At 37.1% G+C, this 21,082-nt stretch overlaps 3 protein-coding genes across 4 annotated transcripts; 1 reads left to right on the forward strand and 2 right to left on the reverse strand.

The window, feature by feature from the left end:
- Positions 1-1,262: 1,262 nt before the first annotated feature.
- On the reverse strand, positions 1,263-4,202 carry LOC147547488 (mediator of RNA polymerase II transcription subunit 30-like). 2 transcript variants are annotated; one of them, XM_086672674.1, is made up of 4 exons: positions 3,979-4,202; positions 2,189-2,494; positions 1,864-1,965; positions 1,263-1,578 (listed from the first exon to the last, which is right to left on the reverse strand). In XM_086672674.1, exons 2-4 carry the CDS (start codon positions 2,486-2,488, stop codon positions 1,480-1,482), a joined length of 501 nt encoding a protein of 166 aa, XP_086528800.1. In that variant the 5' UTR covers positions 2,489-2,494; positions 3,979-4,202; the 3' UTR covers positions 1,263-1,479. The 2 variants fall into 2 exon arrangements, with proteins under 2 accessions (XP_086528800.1, XP_086528801.1); XM_086672675.1 differs by having other exon boundaries at positions 2,189-2,499; positions 3,979-4,178.
- Positions 4,203-8,098: 3,896 nt separating this feature from the next.
- LOC147547489 (peroxidase 55-like) lies at positions 8,099-10,037 on the forward strand. The gene is made up of 3 exons (XM_086667683.1): positions 8,099-8,733; positions 9,086-9,277; positions 9,393-10,037. Exons 1-3 carry the CDS (start codon positions 8,524-8,526, stop codon positions 9,966-9,968), a joined length of 978 nt encoding a protein of 325 aa, XP_086523809.1. The 5' UTR covers positions 8,099-8,523; the 3' UTR covers positions 9,969-10,037.
- A 42-nt stretch (positions 10,038-10,079) lies between these two features.
- Positions 10,080-13,152, reverse strand: LOC147547490 (uncharacterized). The gene has a single exon (XM_086667682.1). The coding sequence runs from the start codon at positions 12,768-12,770 to the stop codon at positions 10,443-10,445; it is 2,328 nt and encodes a 775-aa protein (XP_086523808.1). The 5' UTR covers positions 12,771-13,152; the 3' UTR covers positions 10,080-10,442.
- Positions 13,153-21,082: the final 7,930 nt, after the last annotated feature.

Consider the following 21,082-nt stretch of genomic DNA (forward strand, 5'->3'; position numbering starts at 1 on the left):
TCCGGCGAAGGGAAACTGGTCACAAAGTTAAAGATAACTGAAATAGGGGGTCATATGGGTATTTTTGCTAATTTAGGGGGCTAGGCGGGAAGCTGGTCACAAAGTTGGGGGCAATTAGGAAAATAACCCATTAAATAACCATGAATTCCAACTCCTCTGAGAATCGAACCTGGGACCTCCAGCTTTTTTGGAGTTTGTGTGTGTGGTTTGTTGAATTAAATGGGTAATATTAGAGAACAAGAAAAATTGTATAGACTTCACAAAAAAAAAATTAGACACATTTTGAACAAAGATTTGCAGTTCAGCGAATCAGAATAACAGTAAGCCATAAGATTTATGCGTACAATATGTCTGATTTTTCTTGTTCACATAAGTTAAAAAAAATATCATCAGGGCATACATAGGGGTGGGAATCGGTCCGGACAGGCGGGAAACGTACACTAACTCAACAGGTCCCGACGGAACGGGCACAAGTCCTAAGTGTCCACTCGGACATCCGGACAAAACGGACGGACATTTCGAATTTTTCTCCAACAAAGTGTCCGTCCATGACCGTTTTGATAGTCGGTCAAAGGGAGACTAGAGAAGTAGAGAGGTGAAGGCAAGATTAAGAAAAGTGATTTCTAAGGTTATATATTTTTACTCTTAATATCTAGCGATTGTAGCTAACCCTACAAATCTAAAGGCTTAAAATAAATCATATAGGTTGACGGGTATGACGGATAGGATAAACAGACGGGTATGGACGGACTATATAAGCGAGCGAACTCGATCGAATCACCAGGTAAGGACCTATGTCCGCGTCCGTCCGCTTAAGCTCTTTCGGTCGGACGGGTACGGACCGATTCGGGCATCGGACGGTCACGGATCCTTCGGACTCCAACGATCGTGGGCGGGTTCCGAATTTCCGGGCCAAAATCCCACCCCTAGGCATACATAAACAAATTGTCTAAAATCTTACTCGAATCAATTTAGACTTTGAGTGAAATTTCATATTAAACATATAAAATTCTCATTCTCTAAATCTAATCAGTTTGAGTTAAAAGATGGTTTGACTCGGGCGATCCAAAATCAAATATTCAAATGAGTCCGAGCATAAAAAAAAATGGTCTAAAATCTTACTCCACCCAGTTTAGACATCAAGTCAAATTCCATACTATTTCAACAAAAAAAAAAAAAAAAGTCAAATTCCATACAAACATTCTGAAATCAATGAACAAGATATTACTGAGTCAGAAAACAAACATTCTGAAATCATTACCTAAACGAAAAAACCATGCCAATATATTTTGATTCTTTCCCGTTCCCATAAAACAAACTACTTGATAAAACAAACTAGACCATACTCTTAAGTTAAAAAAAATTGATAATTACGGTTCACTTTCAACAATGGAGATCCTTTGAGTTTAATAATTTCAGAACTCAGGTGAAATCCTTCCATCTTCTTTTTCAAGAGCCACTGCTTCGGAAGAGCTCGAGTCATGACGAACACGGACTTTGCCATGTTGATACATCGGTAATAAGTTCACGAAGTTGATCAATCAGAAGCTTCACATGTTTGTTCTTCTCCCCAAGCTCCTATACATTCAGAAAAGATAATCATCAATATGGTAATCAGCTTGGCACGGTAAAAAACGAAACGGAAAGCTACTCTGGAGGAAACAGATTTGTTAGCTGAAAGAGGTTACGAAATCCTTGCCCTAGCTAACCAAGAAACAGATATCGTTTAAGTTTAATGAGACTTTCAAATAAGAGAAGAAAGATGGAGTAGCGAAGGGAAAAAAATGCACAGTTTCGTCATGCTTCGAATAAATTAAAAATGAGTAACTGTACTAGTCGAAATTAAGGCCTATTCTGAAGTACCTTTCTTAAATTTATCACTCGATCTTCCAGCTTCTCAATTTCAGCTTGATCTGCTTGAGATTCCAACCCACCAACCACAGAGCCATTCTCGTGGGCTTTTGACTACTAAGATGAAACATGGAGTAGCTATTAGTTTTAGGCTATTACTCTGATAATCAGACACTCTACCAAGTTGGTTTGTCTTCATTATCTTGAATCTTTATTTACATTATGGTAAAAAGTAAGTACAGCAATACTTTATCGGGAGAAATCCTTCAAAAGCGTATTGGAAGATTTTGATAGTCAAATCCAACCAATGTATGCATAAATCTAAATGATGATTTACCTTTTGATGATTGGGAATAGCAATAAGAACAGAACGAAGTGAAGTAACGGCAGACTTGTAACGAAGGCGAGCCTCTTCAAGAGCTCCACAACCTAATTCTGATTGATGTGAAGAGTCGGAAGCATCACCATTGGTACCGTTAGAAGAGTGAGAAACAGAAGTACTAGTCATAGACCACAAAGAAGGGTTACAGAGTTCGTCATTCATTGAAGTAAGAATCTGAAATGCTGCTTCAATTGTATCTTCTAAATGCTTTTGCCCTTCCCCTGCTAATTCCTGTACGCTTTTCCCATTTGACATTATAATCTGCACTATTCATGGAGTAATAATAAGCGAAATGGATGAAGCAACTTGAATTGCCCTTCTGATGCAGGAGGAAAACAAAACCCGAACAAAATGGAAATAAAAGGTTTCCATGAAGAGAAATAACAACTTCCTAGGCCACATTTTCTTTCGTCAAAAAGGATCTAACAATTTTTTTAAGGCTTCAACTCCCTATAGGTTTGCACGGGCTTTCAGAGGCTTGCACAGGTTTGGGTGTTCGGTTTGCACGAAACTCAGTCTTCGGACCAATGTTACCAGGTACACTACCATGTGAGTATCAGGCACGCTAGGATATACTTCTTCGGTGCGATGTTTTCGATTGCGGTATGTTTTAGACTATTTTCCTAGACAATATATACTCTTTATGATGCATTCATAGTAGATGTTGTAAAAAGACTCTGGTTTAAGTAAGAGTGTAAGACTAAAAGTTCTAATACGCTAATTTTGGGGTACACCCAAAAAGGGTACGAGGAAACAGGTATGCGGTACGCTAAGGGGAGGAGAGGATCTGGTAACGTTGCTTCGGACTGATTTCCTACTCCACCATGAAATAGACTTAGAGTCCTAGTTAAGTTGTTTGGGGAAAGGGTTATTTAGCTATATTGGCATTGGACATTTAAAAGCCGAGGTCCTTCTAGATATATACAGAACATTGACGACTTATCGGCCTATGTAATAAACATAAAACTGCTTCGAACATAAGAATATACCAAATTACGAAGAATAATAAAGATTGACAATCGCATACGAAGATACCCTATTGTTTAGCAGACTAGACATCATGTGTAGTGAACTAGCCAAATAAGTTTGAGGTAAAACCTCTATGATCTTATAGGTAAGGATCATTACGATGAAACTTGTATTATTTGTGTATAAATGTCAAACGAAGATATATGCAAAAAAGACGGCCAGATCTCATTCGTAATGACTAATAAGAGAGAAGATGAACACAAAATCAACCAATATGATCTGTCATATATAAAATTATTAAGTAAGAAACACAAAATCAAACGATCTTCTCCAATGATGAAAAAGAAAAACAACAAAAAGTGTCTAGCGTTTTGCGGGAAAGCCCTAATTCTTATATGAATCAATATAATCTCCAAACTGACCTCAGCCCTAATATTTGCACACTGCTTCTGATATTTATGTCAAAAAGGGGCAAAAAAGAAAACCTAATTTGCTAAACCAGATTGACTTAGTAGCCAACAGAAGAATCATTAAAATCCCAATTAATAATGAAGTCAAGTATCAAGAGAGAAATCTAGAGTAAACCAACTACCTAATTGTTTAACCATATTCTCCCAAACCATTTAAGGATCAAATAGAACCTCCATTATCTTGCCCCCTAATTCAATTCTAAAAGCCCTAGGAAGAACCCAAAAAGGGATTTTTAGTCGTCAGGCAAATTTGGGCAGAATTAAAATCCAAGTGAAGAATAAGATGATTGGAGATAGATTAATTACCTAACTCCGGCCACCTCCGATTACGGTTGAAGGGAACTAGTTTAGTGAAGGTAAGAAGAAAGAAAGGAGAGTGTTTTGGTTGTGTGTGAACATTATTAGAACCGGCTCCTCCCGAAGTTAAGGCATAAAGTGGTGGTTGTGTTTTTTCATCTGAATCTAACTACTGGGCTCAATCTGAACCAACTTTACTCTGTCCCCAAGTTGTTCAGTTACCTGGTACACGTACTGGTACGTAAAACCCTATAATTTTAGTTATACTATTGCAGATAACAAAAAAAAGAGGCTACAAAATCAAGGTGTCGTTTGGCAACTAAAAGTAGAAGTATTTTTGCTTGTAATAGAAGTTCTTTACTTTAAAAAAGTAAAAAAGTTTCAAATGTATATTTGACAAAAATGTTACTTATAAGTAAAAAAAGTCAAAATATTAGTTTGGTAACTCAATTTACTTCTGATAATTTTGTTTTTCTTTCTCATAGATACTTGGTTTTACTTGAATTTATTTATGATTTCCACGATTACTCCGTACACGAAGTAAGAGTGCTATTGGAGGTAATGGTGGTGCCATGAAGGTATGGTTATGGGGTGTGGTGGTGATTGAGGTTTGATGGTGGGGGTAGAGGCGGTAGAGGTATGATGGTGACAACGGTGGTGGTTGTGGTGGAGGTATGGGTGGTAATGGAGGTATGATGGTGACGATGGTGGTGAAAGTATGGTGGTGGTGGAAGTACGGTGTTGGTGATTGTGGAAATACGGTGGTGGTGGATAGGGTGTGATGGTGGCAGCGGTGGTGGTTGTGGTGGAGGTATGTGTGGTGGTGGAGGTATGTGTGGTGGTGGAGGTATGATGGTGGCGATGGTGGTGGAAGTATGGTGGTGGTGGAAGTATGGTGGTTGTGATGGTGGAAATACGGTGGTGATGGTGGATAAGGTACGTGAGTGATAGTGACGAAGTTATGGTGGTGGTATGCTGATGGTGGTAAAGGTGGTGGATAAGATATGTAAGTGGTAATGATGGAGGTATGATGGTGGTGGTGGTGGTGAAGGTACCGTGTTGGTGATGAAAGTATGGTGGTGGTGGTGGTGGTGGCGGTGAAGGTACAGTGGTGGTGGTGAAGGTACAGTGGTGGTGGTGGTGGTGGTGGTGGTGGAGATACGAGGTGGTTGTTGTCGGGGTGTGGTGGTGTATGGTGGTGGTACGAAGGTGGTGGTTAAGGTGTGGCGGTGGTAGTGGAGCGGAGATGCACAAAAAATCCGCCAAGTAAAATTCATGCATGTTTCAAAAAAAGTTACTTTACTTTGAAGTCAAAAGCTAAAAAATTTAACTTTAGAAGAAAGTCAAATTTTAACTTAAATGAAGTTGGTAATTTTTGCGTACCAAACGACACCTAAGCCTACTTCAAGCAGATAAAAAATTTCCTATTTTGTCTCTAATAGCTTGTGAATTTCTTTGGAGACTTTTTTGGCAGAAAAACACAATGTCTCCTAAATCCAGTTATTCATATGGAAGTTTTTTTTTTTTGCTGAAAGTATTCATATGGAAGTTGGTACATAATGGAAATGCAACCTTGACAAACATTGGTAGAAGAATCTCGCACATACCTCAGACTTGTCGTCTCTGTCAAACTAGTGAATTAGAAACGACAAAGAATTGCAACACTTATTTGGAGAATGTCCACGCTTCAAAGAATTGGTCATGATCACTGGAGACTCAGATCTGCAATAATTAGAGACGAATCCAGTGACAAGCCTATATATATTGCTGAAGAAAGGAGATAGTGCTAATAAATTATGGTTTAGATACTCTTACCTTCTTTGGGAATGGTGGAAGACTCACAACAACCACATCATAAATGGCCATCAACTCGACCTCAGGAGATGTTGGTGGTTGGCAACGAACGAGCTCAGGTACTTATCAGAACCTCCCACCTTCTTTTCGAATTCTAATGATATGCAGGTTGGAGCTTGGTTACCCCCTCCAAGTAACCAGAAAAAGATCAACACAGACGGATCGTATATACTAAATGGGGCATCGGCGACGGCAATAGCGAGAGACGAAACAGGAGCCATTCTTCAATCAAAAAGCTTATGATTTGCTCCTAAATCTCCATTTCATAGAGAAATCCAAGGAGTGAAGCTAGGGCTTCTTCTGGCCGAAAAAATGGGTCTGGTCTCATTTATACTCGAGTCTGACGCTAAAACCATAATTAACTATCTCAAGGATGAGAATCCAACGGTCCCTTGGCAACTCTCAGCAGATCTGAAAGAGACACGTGCTTTAGCAGCTTGCTTCCACATCACATTATCTTACTGTCACAGAGAATATAACGCGGGGGCTCATAATATGGCTGCGTCAGCATTACAAGAGTGATGTTTTATGTGTTTACCCCTGTTGTTAACTTTATTTCTTAGTCAAACCCTGAAGGACATTAGGAATTTTCTTTTGTCTTTCTTGTACGGTGACTTTGTAATGTTTCGGTTTAATGTATTTGCTTTCCTCAAAAAAAAAATAACTAAGCCTACTACAAACCGAGTAGGTCTCGAGTAAGCTTGCCTTGTAGAATTTTCGAGCATTTTTCATTAGTTAATATCATAACTAATTTTTTTTACGAACTTTTAACATGAAACTGAGTTACTTAATGTTGGAGATTCTAGTATAATAATTTCAGAGTACTAAATTAAGAAAGACAAATGGTAAACGAAGTTGCATAATTGCTCCACAAAGCTATTTGCTAGACACAATTGTTATTTTTTATTAAATTGCTAAACAATACCAGAAGTTGGTTTATTGGTTTTATCTAGAAAATATTTTGTTGAATCTTAAATTGCTAAATACAACTACGTTTTAACGCCACAAAATTATTTACCAGACACAATTTTAACATTTGTTACATTATTAACAAAAATAAAATTTGTTTTACTGGTGTTATCTAGTAAATATTATATTTGGTTATTTTTATCCAACTGTTGTATTTAGTAAAATATAGTTGCGTATAGTAGAATCCTTAAGAAATTCCTAAAAAAAAATGTAGGGAGAAATTGTTACGCAGTATAAATGAGGTAAAGTGTTGATAATTCTGATTTGATCCTTCTAAATCAAATTGACCTAAATGGACAATATCAATGAGATTGGCTATTAAGACGAGACAAACAAAAACAAACAATCTTGGCAGGTCAATTAGTTACCGACCTCAAGTTGATAGTTTTGTGTACATGACTTTGAGTGAAGAGGAAAAAAACACTAAATTTCTTTAGCAAAAGTTGATATTAATTCCCTATAAGAGAGCTATGTATGTAGAAATTTTCAATTTAAACTTAGGAAAAGAATTAATTCCTTTACCAACAACTAATTCAAGCCTCTTCAATAAGAAAAAACAACTGATTCAAACTTCAAAAAAACACGGTAACATGTATAAATTTTCGAATATCCGATATCTACTTTGTCAAAAAGAGGTTAACGTCTTCGGGTAGAGTTTTTGTATGAATTCTTTAATTAAGACAACCTTCATACTTACCAATCAATCAATCACTTTTTCTGTGAGTCATGGCCTTAACCTCAACTTGTTAGGCTGACCAAATATATTAATTTTCTAAATCAATTTGGAAAGATTAGATAATAGAAAAATATATCATTTTTTTTTTGAAAGCATGCATGTGAAATATGCACATACAATATGACCCTTTTAAATAGTCAAGGATGATTTTTAAAATCAAAGAAGGGGGGGAACAACAAGTAACCCCATCCAACCTGCATTCATATAATTGATGTCAATTTTCACACAAAATATTTCAAAATTTATGGATTTGGTAAAAGGTCACCTTCACTATACACTTTTTTCCAATTTCTTGCTTGTCTAAGAAGAATTGCACTTGGGATTTCCACAAAACTTAACATCTTTTTGAATCTTTGTAGAGGATGTTCAACTATTTCCCATAAACATTTAACAAGACCTTATCAAACTACTCATTTTTAGTTGTTTGCCAACACCGATCCAACTAAGTCTTATTTTTTTCTTTTTCATAGAATGGAACTTGACGATAATATATTAAGTTCTTTTTCCGATTTTTCATTAGATAGATAGACATAAAAATAAATAAATAAATCAAATGAAAATGTGCAGAATGCAGTAAGCATATATGTTGAACTAGTATACTTGAGACTCGGTATGCGAAGTAATTGTTGATGATATGCATTGATTATTACATATTATTTAGTTTACATCCACTCCATTTTCCTTAATAGTCATCTTTAAATAATGTTTGTTTTCGAAAAAAATCTTAGAGAGGTGCTAATATGTTAATACTCTCAACCTAAATATATTCAAATTGAATAGAAAACAATGAGGTTGCTTGGATTTGCTAGTAAGATAATGGAATAAGTATTCCTATTTATGCCCCTCTGTCTCCTTCCTCAAGTATCTATCAAAGAAATGGTAATCAAAATAGTATCTTTTTGGTATAAAAAGCAAAGGGCAGATTGAAGTTGAGAAAAGCAATTAACCAACTTAGTAGTAGGAGTAGCTAAAGTTGGTTTTCTTTGAAGAAGGTGATGGAGTTAACAAAGAGATTCATATGTTTGTTACTAATGGTGTTCATAATTTCATGGAAAGGAGAAGCACAATTAATGGAGAACTTCTATAGTACTAGTTGTCCGGCCGTTGAACTAATCGTTAGACAGGCGGTCATGACGAAAATTAGTCAGACTTTCACCACTATACCCGCTACTTTACGCCTCTTCTTCCATGATTGCTTCGTCGAGGTAAAACTTATTAACTACTATCTTGTGTATTTGCTTTAGAATATGAAGGTCGAACGATAGCCTGTATAGTTATCTATGACATATGATGTAATATAAACGATAGTTTCTCTAAAAAGGAAAAACTATTACTTAAGATATAAGAAAGGTTATTGATTTTCGAGGTTAGATCTGAATCAAGATACTGTTATGGAAATCATATAGTAATGGAGTTTTCTTTTCTTTTTTTTAAGTATTATGCACTTAACCATCAATGGCTTCCTTCAAATTTGCTCAAGCTTTTAAACTTTTTTTTTAAGTTTCAATTAAAATCCCCTAGATTTATGTTTTTTTTTTGTTTGATTTTGGTTTGAAGGGTTGTGATGCTTCGGTTATGATAGCTTCGCCAAATGGAGATGCAGAGAAAGACGCAGCAGATAATTTGTCTCTTGCAGGAGATGGATTCGATACCGTAATTAAAGCTAAAGAAGCGGTAGAAGCATCATGTCCTGGCGTAGTTTCATGTGCCGATATTTTAGCCATTGCTGCCCGAGATGTCGTTGCTCTAGTAAGTTCAATTTTCAATTCTTATCTAGTGGAGTTCTAATTGATCAGAAGATTCAAAACCCATCTCAAGAATCCCATTCTCTTTGTTTTGTTTATGTTATATGTTCTCGAAACAGTCAGGAGGTCCTATGTTTAACGTGGAACTTGGGAGACTAGATGGTTTCATTTCTCAAGCATCAAGAGTTGCTGGAAATCTCCCAGACCCAGATGATAATCTCGACGAACTCAACTCAATTTTCAGTAGAAATGGGATAAGTCAAACAGATATGATTGCTCTATCTGGTGCACACACAGTAGGCTTCTCTCATTGTGACAGATTTTCGAAACGTTTATACTCTTTTACTCCGTCTTCTCCTATTGATCCATCTCTAGACCCAACTTACGCGCAGCAACTAATGGCAGCTTGTCCTCGTGATATTGACCCGCTTATTGCTATCGATATGGATCCTGTAACTGGACGACAATTTGATAATGTATATTACCAAAATTTGGTAGATGGAAAAGGACTATTTACTTCTGATCAAGTTTTATTCACAGACCCATCTTCTCAACCAACTGTGAATGAATTCGCCAAGAACTCATTCAATTTCAATGCAGCATTTGCCACAGCAATGGTTAACTTAGGAAGGGTAGGTGTGAAATCTGGTAACCAAGGAGAGATAAGAAGAGACTGCACAAGATTCAATCCTTAAATATCAACCCTTGTTCATAATTTCATATCAAACATACAAATATAATTCAATAATGGCAGATTAAATTCACAGGTTGAATCATGTGTTTTCTTCTTATTCTTATACTTTTTTATGGGTCTTCTTGCTGTGATGAATTTGTTACAGTTTTTAGTTCTGTTTATCGTTATCGGGATGATCTTTTTTATTTTTGAACTGTTGATTTGTGGTGTTTCTTCGAAGTCTATAAAATGTTATCGAATTTATGCTCAAACAAGAAAGTGAAGAAACAAGAATAAAAAAAATTTGGGTTCATGTTTTGCCAAACAGAAGAACAGTTTTTTTTTTGAAGCATAACTATATTAAGAGAAATACGTTATTGATAAAAACAAGAAGGTAACTCACTTGTTTATAAACTAAGCATTAAGAAGTAAATAAACAACAAAAACTTAATGGAAATTAAATCCACGAGAAAAGTACTTGCTGCTGATCCATATTCTATGACCAATTAGGTTCAATCCAACTGCAAGCCAACCATTCTTTTGTATTGTAAAAATTATTAGCAGAATGTTGCCTGCCAACAGAGTGATACTTACCTGTATCAAGAGAATAATATATAATACTTTCTTCGAGGAATCTAGACAAGTATATTTTGTTCTCCATTTGCCTATCTCGTGCAACCGCCGAGAAACATGATGTATTACTAAGGAACAAGGCATGTTTTCCCAAACTTTCCACTTCAACCCACTTCATGTCTGAAAAATCCAATCTATAAATCTCACATGTTTGCCCAATATTCCCTACAAATAGTGCGAGAAGATTTTCTTCCCACTCCACCAAGAAACATTGATTGAATAAATTACAAGGTATTTCTATTTCGGATAGAATATCCCAAGCAACTTTATTGCCCACACGACAAACTCCTAAAGTTCCATTCACGTCTAAACAATAGAAAGCACCCTGATAGAAAACGGGACTGCTTAGACTTGGCGTGAATTCCTTGTCATCCTCGATAGGACGTAAATTATGGTTCTCCAACCAAGGGCGGCCTGCATTAACGTCTTCAAAAAAGAATTCATCAGTGCTTCTAAACGAGCGACGTAACCAAATTCCCCGTCTAATCGCACATATTTCAACTGCCGTGCAATGTTTAGTGATGGCAAAAACTTTACAGTCGGAAGAAGAGGGTAAAGATGAAAAGCACATAGTAGATAATTTACCGACATCAGTGGAGAATTTAGGAAGCTTTATTTTCTTTCTTGTGAAAGGATTGAAGAAGAATAACTCCACCGAGCCTCTAGACATTAATAACCAACCGCCTTTCGAGAAGCGAATTGTAGCACCTAATAGAAATTTAGATAGTTCCATGACATACTTACCGTTGGTGCGCATGGGGTCTACAAAATTATAGATGGTCTCATCTTTTCTATAGTAAACCAGCAATTGAGATAAAGATAAAGCAAACTTAACAGAAGGAGAGTTCCAATTCAATGGAGGGATAACCAATCGATTTGATCTACTAATCGAGCGAAAATTGACCATATCAATTGGATGGAGATGGAGATAGTTTGCTATAGATATCATAATGTCCTCATTAAGAATACCCGAAGTTATTGGTCCCCTAATTTCTTCATCTTTTGCCCTAGTCTTTCTTTTAGGTGCTAATACAATAGTGTCTTCTTTCTCTTTGGCTTTAGCTAACATAACTTTCCTTCTTTTTGTGTCAGTAGTGCTTGTGAGTGATGTAGGAGTTGTAACCCAGTTTGCAGAAGATAAGAATAGAGTTGGTCGACTAAGAGACATCGTAATACTATTATCTTCTAGGTCAAATTTGTATAAGCTCTTGTCATTCTGCATTGTGTAATACAAGCAACCCCTAGTAAGACCAAAATCAGCTGCCGAGTAATATGCCGCTGTTGTTGGTGGCTCGTCGAGAAAGAACACAAAATCACCCAAACTTCTAACCTCTTCCCAAACCATTGAAGACATACTCATCCTATAGACATGTATTTCGAAAACTTTATCATTGACATTTCCAGGATAGCAATGTTTAACAACCCTATATATTTCATCACCGGCTTTTACAAACTCTGACTGATCAAAACTACAATGTCCTCCTATTGATGGATAAGGAGTTCGCCATTTTATACTGAAACTCCTTATAGTTAGGGTTGTATCAAAGATTTCAATTTCAAGATGACGATCATAATCACACATAATATATAACTTATCATCTCTAATGCAAATTAGGGATTGAACAGAACAATATGAAATTTCCAATTTCTTTTTTAGCCATCGATTATCTCCAGGTCGGCAATATAGAAGCAAGTAATAATCACTTTCTCTATTAGTACTGTTAAAGAGTAAGAAAACCCTAGAAACAGAATCACCTCCTAATTGGGTAGGAGAAGGAGAAGAAGAAGAAGATAAAACAGATAGATATAGGTAATATACCTCAGATGATTTACTAGTAATCCAATTAAGCAAACTAGGTAACTGAATTACCTCTGAAGTTACTGAATTCCAAAGAACGCAATCTCCCAACTTCAACTTTGCTTTTGTTATAATACCACCATCATTAGGGTTAGGGTTACTAGTACTATTGACATGGCCTTCAACATCGCAGATCTTAACTAACCATCCTTTTTTTCGAAGATTAATAGGACATTGATTAAACGATTCACTGGTGAGTTGGCAGATATTGTTGTAGGAGAATCCAATTTCATCATCTTCAGAGAAAACAATCCGAGCTTTCATGGCTGATGGAGATAACAGAAGAACAGTTAAGGAAGGACCATTTAGGGTTGCAAGAACGGCCAGCAGCATGCTGCTCTTCGCTACCGGCAGAGACCAAGCAAGCACACAGGTGCCCGCTACTCAGCTCGAACTCACATGGTCCAATCCGGAGAAGAGAAGCAGTTGAGACTTGTTTGTGTAGCCTACTTGAGTGCATCGCCCTGGGGCGGGCGTCTTCACCAATAACGAGAACGCCTATAGATAACTGACCCGGGTGTTTCAACAACTTCCATATCGCCTCTCTCAACTCACTCACCTTTGAAACACGGGCAATCGGTATTTCACATGCTTCTGCAAATCTGAACGTATTTGAGAAGATTGCAGACTCATCCGATGGGTTTCCAAGATATGTATGAGCTTAATAGAATTGACATTCCCATTGAACAACCATACCAATGTTGATTGTTTATGTAGTATCATTTATGATAAAACTTCCATAACCATCTATGTCAACAACAATGGCTTCTGGTCTTGCGACCACAACACCAATAGGAGTGTTTAATCAGAAACTCACACCTAGCCCACCTCAAGTTAGCCATTGGGTTCGAGGCACACGTTGAACAATTCAAAAAAAAAAAAAGTTAGCCATTGGGGAGGCCCTTTACACTAGTACCACTGAGCAGCCCACATTTGATGTTGCCCAACTGTAGTACTAATAACAGGTTTCCCATCTTTCAATTCATCTAAAACTTAAATGGCATGTTATGACTAAGAACAAGCAAACCAAGAAATGCAATAATAGAAGTAAAGAATTACTCAAACACTAGATACTTACATGGTTCGGTTGGTCAGACCTAATCCACAGAGAACAATGATACGATGATTTTCACTATGAAATAAGAACAAGATTACTGAGGTTTCTTAAGGGTTTTAGTTACCCTAGCCCACTGCCTCTCCTTAACCCTCTCACAAATGACTTTTGAATACAATTTTTAGATTGATGACAAACACTTATAAGATTAGGGCAAACATAAGTATACAGGCCAGGCCAAAAGGAGTTTCGAGTTTGCCAACCGGGATAGACATTAATCCATATTCAAGCCCCTTTCAACATTGCATAGTGAGAAGAGTTTGCTTCTCCAAATCTCTTAAAACTTTAAACTGGGCCTCTGTTATATATTGAATATTCATTTGCAGTATGTTCTTCAAATGAAGAAAAATGGGAGTTATAGTAAGCAATTTTTTGGGGTATTTATGGTGGCGGAATATGGGTCCAAAATCTATTTCGGTTTCTAAAATGGGCAAACAATACACGCTCAAAGGAGTCCAAAAGAGCGAGGCAATACATAGATTTTTTCCAAAATGAAGGCCCCTTTCAAAGGTCGACCGCCAAACCGTAATTGTTTATCTTTCTTTCTCTAAACACATCGGTTGACTTCTTTCATATCATCAGGGACGGATCCAGGATTTCGACCTAGGAGGTGCAAAATTATATAATTTATGGGCGGAACTATTTGAAGACTAACCCTGGCTATAGCCTGGGTTAGGTCTTATAAGTTCCGCACCAATTTACCAACAACTAGAGGAGGCAGCCCGGCTGAACGAACATTAACCCCACCCACTTGATGTCAGTGGTTCAAAGTCACTGATCAGCTAGATCTTTTGATATTTTTGTTACCTAGGTTATGATAAAAAATAATCTTCTTTTGGCCCCTAATTTATAACCAAGTTATGATTTTACCCTTAACACTTAATCAACTGTCGTTTTGACAATATTATGTCTAGACTTTCTTTTCAGCCCCCACTTTTTTTTGTCTTTCCTCCTTTTCCATCTTCTTTTTTCTATTGTCACTTCAACATCAACCATAGGCCTTTCTCCTACTTCTTAGCAAAGTTATCGTGGTATGTCTAATCATCTACCATATTTCATTTCAACTATTTGATAAGACAAAAGAGTTGACGTCTTTGATTTTATGTTTTTGTCACAAACTTAACTTCAAATTTTTTTCGTTTCTCAAAGTTTGGTATGTCTAACAGTAGAAAGTAGAAAATTTTATTGTGAATTAACAAAATAATGAGCAATTGTGTTGTACAAAAAATGTCATCATCTTTCCGAAGTAATGATGCCCTAAAATTTCATACACAAAACTTTACTTGAGCCAACCCTGCCTAAAACGAAATTCTGGCTCCGCACTTGATATACTCAAATATTTTTCTGTTATAAACACAATTTTTAGCAATTTATATTCATTAATTACATTAATACATCAAGAGTTTTCATTCAACCACGTATCAAGTACTTGCTGATTTCGTGTAATGGGAGGTATTGTCATTTATGTCGCTATCTCTTTTACTAAAAACGACTATAAAAAATTATACAATAAAAACATTTTATTAAATTGAACAAGTATATAAACTGGTATAAACACATTATTTAGATTATATAAAGGTTTTGGGGTATTTAGCGATAGCCCCTCATCCCTAATGTCCAATTAAGGATGTCTCTTTTTTAATTGGATACTAGGGAAACCCCCTTTTTTGCACTTAAAAGTACAAAAATACCCTTATCTTTATTGCTTCTCTTTTATCTTCAATCTCTTATACCTCTTCGATGTTATGCTTACCAACCTATTTTCGTTTCTCATAGTTTTTTCTTTTATCCATCTTTTTCTAATTTACCAACAACATTTATCGAAAATTTTATATTGATAAATCACAACAATTCGAAATAAAAATCGTAAATTTTAAGAAAAAAATTTAACTTCCGATTTATTTTTTGAATGTACACGAGTTACAATTAATGGAAAAAACAATAGATATCAAGAGGTCTTCTTCAAATTGGCTAGACACATCAATTTTAACGTAAAATGAAAAAATAAATGGGAAGTTAAATTTTTTTCTTAACATTTACGATTTTTATTTCAAATTATTGTGATTTATCAATTTAAAATTTTCGATAAACGTTGTTGGTAAACTAATAAAAGATGGATAAGAGAAAAAAAACTATGAGAAACGAAAATACGTTAGTAAACATAACATCAAAGAGGTATAAGAGATTGAAGATAAAAGAGAAACAATAAGGATAAGGGTATTTTTGTACGTTTAAGTGTAAAAAGGGAAGTTTTCCCAATATCCAATTAAAAAAGGAGGCATCCCTAATTAGACATAAGGGGTGAAGGGGTATCGCTAAATACCCCAAAGATTTTTAAAAGTAATTTTATAAGGCCTTATTGTAAAACTTGGATACTTGTGGAGAAAGACAACTTTTAGATAAGTCAGTGATACGAAAGATTGAACTCACAAAATTTGAATGGCCTTTCTCTGTTTGACTTCAAAAGCGTGTGGTTCTCTTTAATTCCACCAAGATTAAGCTGTTGTTTCTCTGGTTATCAAATCGATAAGTCGATTTCTGTCTTGGCTTGATTTAGACAGAGTTTCCTTTCTCTAACTTATAGAGAAATAATAATTACAGAATAATGATATATCAATATTCCTTCTTTATAAATATGTAGTCGAGGCGAGAATAAATTCTCTTTCCTTAAGACATTTTACACCCCCGTAACAGTACCAAACGTTAGGGTGAATGCCTTCGGGATACAACGACTAACCTTTCAGAATTTTAAGATGGTACTTCTATATTCTGAAAGCGGACGAACCTTTGTCAGTATTATGAGCTCTTGGACTAATGCGGATGATCTTCTAGATGCTTCTAAAATTCAAATTTCACTCGAGACTTCTTTCTTCCTTTTCTAGATATTCTAGTCTATCCAGAACCTCTAGAAAATACTTCTTTAATTAGATATTCTAGGCTAACCAGAACCTCTAATTGTTAGAAGGGAAGAGAAGAAGAGAATGAATTGAATTGATGAAAAATGAAGTGGGTTTGATGGGTTTATATAGGAATTGAATAGGTGTATAGTGTCTTTTGGGTTAAAGAACACTACTGTTCGGAACCAGGGGGTATAACCGAATAAAAGAGGGTCGGTTCATCTTGGGCCGTCAGATCGTGCTGGAAAACGCGGCCAGATCTTGATCCATTAGATCAAAACCGAAGCTGTCCCACAGATGCACTAACTGACCGTTAGATGCTAGCCCGGAGCGTGCCCGAACGCGGAAAGAACGCCAGGCGTCAGATCTCGCGCAAATCCGCGCGATGAACGCCCACCGTCCAGATCTGAGCGCGTTCTCTTCGCGCGAATGCCCCCCAACGTGACTTGTCCTCTTTGACAATTTAGTACCTATTTCAACCGATTTTTCGTTCAAACTTTAACCTTGAATTTCTCATTCATCCGGAATCGGATTCGAGTGATTCTTGGCTCTAAATTGTAGAGCTCGACGAGACGAACGCAATGGCTCGTTCCGTTTTTGAGTTTGACGAGTCGGCTCGAGCCAAAATAGGCTCCGATTCCAACAATCCCCCACATGAATGAAAATTTGAGGTTTTATGCTATGATATATGCAGACATACTATACTGACAGACTGACACTGATAGAGCTCATAAGCGGAACTTCGCTGCATCGGAAGAAGGTAGTCTTTCGACTTTGAACCTTTCCTAGTGAATAACTACAAGGTCTACAAGGACGGCAGTGAACTTTACGTCTTGAACTGAGTCCTGGGAATTGTAATCCAAAATAGCTATCACACAGCTAATCCCTTACTAACTTAGGTTCTCGGTTGTGTTCATTTCGGCCCTAAACATTCCCGATTTCATGTGTGCTTTAGAGAAGTCGGCCTAGACGACCTTCTTACGGAACCGGCATCAATTCACACACATATAGGTTATCCGTAATAAGGTATCCTGCTATACCTCACGTTAGAATCAAGTTCTAAGTTTTCGGATTCATTAAAAGCTTAATGCTTAACCTCTCAACGCAGGTAACACTGTTGTCATCCTAGGAATGGGTAAGAGATAGAGATCTCTTACAGTGTTACTGTCGAGTCAGGATATAGCTTCAGTTGCCCTTTGAACCTAGATCGTGGGATCTCCAGTCATCTAGGTAGGGTTTCACCATGCCTTTACTCATTTACTTTAGGCGTTAGCCCCATTCCCCTTGATGATGCAACTACTAACTCTCTAGATAACCCTTTTGTAAACGGATCCGCTAGGTTATCTTTGGATCTTATATAATTTATAGTTATGATCCCTTCAGAGAGAAGTTGCTTGACGGTATTATGTCTCCGACGAATGTGTCGAGACTTACCGTTGTACATCTTGCTTTGTGCCAGTGCAATCGCTGTTTGGTTATCGCAGTGTATGTTGATTGCAGGCACCGGCTTTGGCCATATTGGAATATCTTCAAGGAATTGTCGCAGCCATTCTGCTTCTTCCCCTGCTTTATCTAGAGCAATGAATTCTGAATCCATTGTTGATCGAGCAATGCACGTTTGCTTCGAAGATTTCCAAGATATGGCAGCCCCTCCCAGTGTAAACACATATCCACTGGTTGACTTAGTGTCGTCGGTATCTGATATCCAATTTGCATCTGCATATCCCTCTAAGACTGCGGGATATGTGGTATAATGGAGTCCGTACTCCTTCGTCTTTCTTAGATACCGTATCACTCTCGTTATGGCGTTCCAATGTGTGTTATTCGGGTTACTCGTAAATCTACTTAGCTTACTGACTGAGTAGGCTATGTCTGGTCGAGTACAGTTCATTAGGTACATTAGACTTCCAATAATCCGAGAGTACTCTAATTGTCTTACTGCATTCCCTGTATTCTTCATTAAGTGAATACTTGGATCTATCGGAGTATTCGCCACTTTGAGGTCATCTTTGCTGAATTTTTCTAAGATTTTCTCAACGTAATGCGTTTGAGATAAACTTATCCCTTCAGCCGTCTTGGAAACCTTAATTCCAAGAATGACCTCTGCTTTCCCTAAATCTTTCATATCGAAAGTTTTCGAAAGCATCTGTTTAGTTGTATTAATGACATCTAAATTAGCTCCCATAATTAGCATGTCATCTACATACAAACATAGAATAACACATCCTTTCGCAGTGATCTTTGTATAGACACATTTATCACATTCGTTGATCTTGAATCCGTTTGATAATAATGTGTCATCAAACTTTAAGTGCCACTGCTTTGGAGCTTGCTTTAGCCCATATAGTGATTTCACTAACCTACACACTTTCTTTTCTTGACCCGGAGCTATGAACCCTTCTGGTTGGTTCATATATATCTCTTCTTCGAGTTGTCCGTTTAAGAAAGCGGTTTTCACATCCATCTGATGAATTTCTAGATTATATAAGGATGCTATAGCTACTAACACTCTTATTGAGGTGATTCTACTAACTGGAGAATAGGTGTCGAAGTAATCTAACCCTTCTTTTTGTCGGAATCCCTTTGCGACAAGTCTTGCTTTATACTTGTCTATAGATCCATCCGTTTTCAATTTCCTTTTGAAAATCCATTTGCAGCCTAGAGGCTTGCAACCCGGTGGGAGGTCTACTAGCTCCCATGTATGATTTTGCATGATGGAGTCTATTTCACTATTAACAGCTTCTTTCCAGAATGGAGCTTCTGGAGTAGCCATTGCTTCTGTGAAAGTTTGAGGTTCATTTTCTACCATATAGGTTAGAAAATCAGGACCAAATGTCTTAGCTTTCTTTGTCCTTTGGCCTCTTCGAGGTTCGAGTGTTGTTTCCTCGATTTCCATATCATCTTCTTTAGATGTTTCTAGATTTTCCTCTTTCTCATCTCTTGCACGTTTTCTACTTTCAGATAAGACTTCTGAATTCTGTTTGAAAGGAAAGATGTGTTCAAAGAACTTAGCATCTCTCGATTCCAGAATGGTGTTTACGTGTATATCTTCGATTTCAGACTTTTGTACTAGAAATCTATAGGCGCCACTATTTATTGCGGGCCCTATGTATACACAGTCCACAGTTTTAGGTCCTATCTTGACCCGTTTAGGAGGCGGAACTAATACCTTTGCCAGACACCCCCACACTTTCGTGTATTTAAAGGATGGCATCCTTCCTTTCCATAATTCATATGGAATTTTACCGGTTTTTCTATGGGGTAACTTATTTAATAAGTGATTCGCCGATAATATCGCCTCCCCCCACAAGTTCTGAGGTAAACCAGAACTTATTAAGAAAGCGTTCATCATTTCTTTTAATGTTCTATTTTTCCGCTCTGCTACACCATTTTGTTGAGGTGTATAAGGAGCCGTTGTTTGATGAACTATGCCATTCTTCGCACATATCTCGGCGAAAGGAGATTCATACTCTCCACCTCGATCGCTTCTCAAAGCCTTAATCTTTTTATTAAGTTGAGTTTCCACTTCGGTTTTATAAAGCTCGAACTTATCGATTGCTTCATCCTTACTCCTTAGTAAGTAAACATAACAAAACCGAGTGGAGTCATCGATAAAAGTGATGAAGTACTTTTTACCACCTCTGGTTTGAACCATCTTTAAGTCACAAATATCACTGTGAATTAAATCTAGAGGTTCTGTGTCTCGTTCTATTAATTTGAACGATGTCTTAGTCATCTTTGATTCTACACATGTTTGACATGTTCGTTTTGAATCAATTTCGACTTTCGGAATTAACTCTAAGTTCATTAATTTCTTTAATGACTTGTTATTCACATGTCCTAGTCTTTCATGCCAAATATTAAAGGACTCAGCAATATAAACGGAATTATTAATTTTATTAATAATAATAGACGCCTTTGGCGTTACAGAGGTTACATTTAGTTTAAATAACCCCCCACATAAGTAGCCCTTCCCAACATACATCCCATTCTTAGATAAGACGAAGTTGTTTGACTCAAAAACTAGCTTGAACCCATTCTTACTTAGAAGAGAACCAGAAACCAGATTCTTACGGATATCTGGAGCATGAAGTACATCGTTCAAAGTTACTTCCTTTCCTGAAGTGAACTTTAGTATGATCTTCCCTTTTCCTCTGACCTGGGTGGTTGAGTCGTTTCCCATGAACAGGGTTTCTCCTTCACCTATTTCGGTATAAGAGGAGAAGAGGCCTTTGTCACCACAAATGTGACGAGTTGCTCCGGTGTCGACCCACCACTCTCTCTGGTTGTTAACCAGGTTGACTTCAGATACCACTGCACAGAGGTTCAAGTTCTGAAGTTTCTCAGTTACTTCTTCGGCTTCAGTAACCATAGCACATAGGTTCTGAGTTTCGGTATCTTCTATCAGCGAGGCTTGGTCATTCGACTTCTTCAGTCTTTTGCCGGTTTTGGAACGACAATCCTTTGCCATATGACCTCGTTTGCCACAGTTGTAGCATAGGCCGAACCTCGTCTTTTTCTTCGGCTTTCCTCTGTCTTTAGACAGATGCTTACGCTTCTTACTTGGACCAGTCTCTACGACGTTCACATTCGAGAGTCTTTCAGAGTTCTTCTCGGCAGTGCGACTGTCCTCT

Source organism: Eschscholzia californica, unplaced genomic scaffold (assembly GCF_041429995.1).
Source record: "Eschscholzia californica isolate CP2 unplaced genomic scaffold, dmEscCali1.0.p SCAF_3, whole genome shotgun sequence".
NCBI classification, from domain to species: domain Eukaryota; kingdom Viridiplantae; phylum Streptophyta; class Magnoliopsida; order Ranunculales; family Papaveraceae; genus Eschscholzia; species Eschscholzia californica.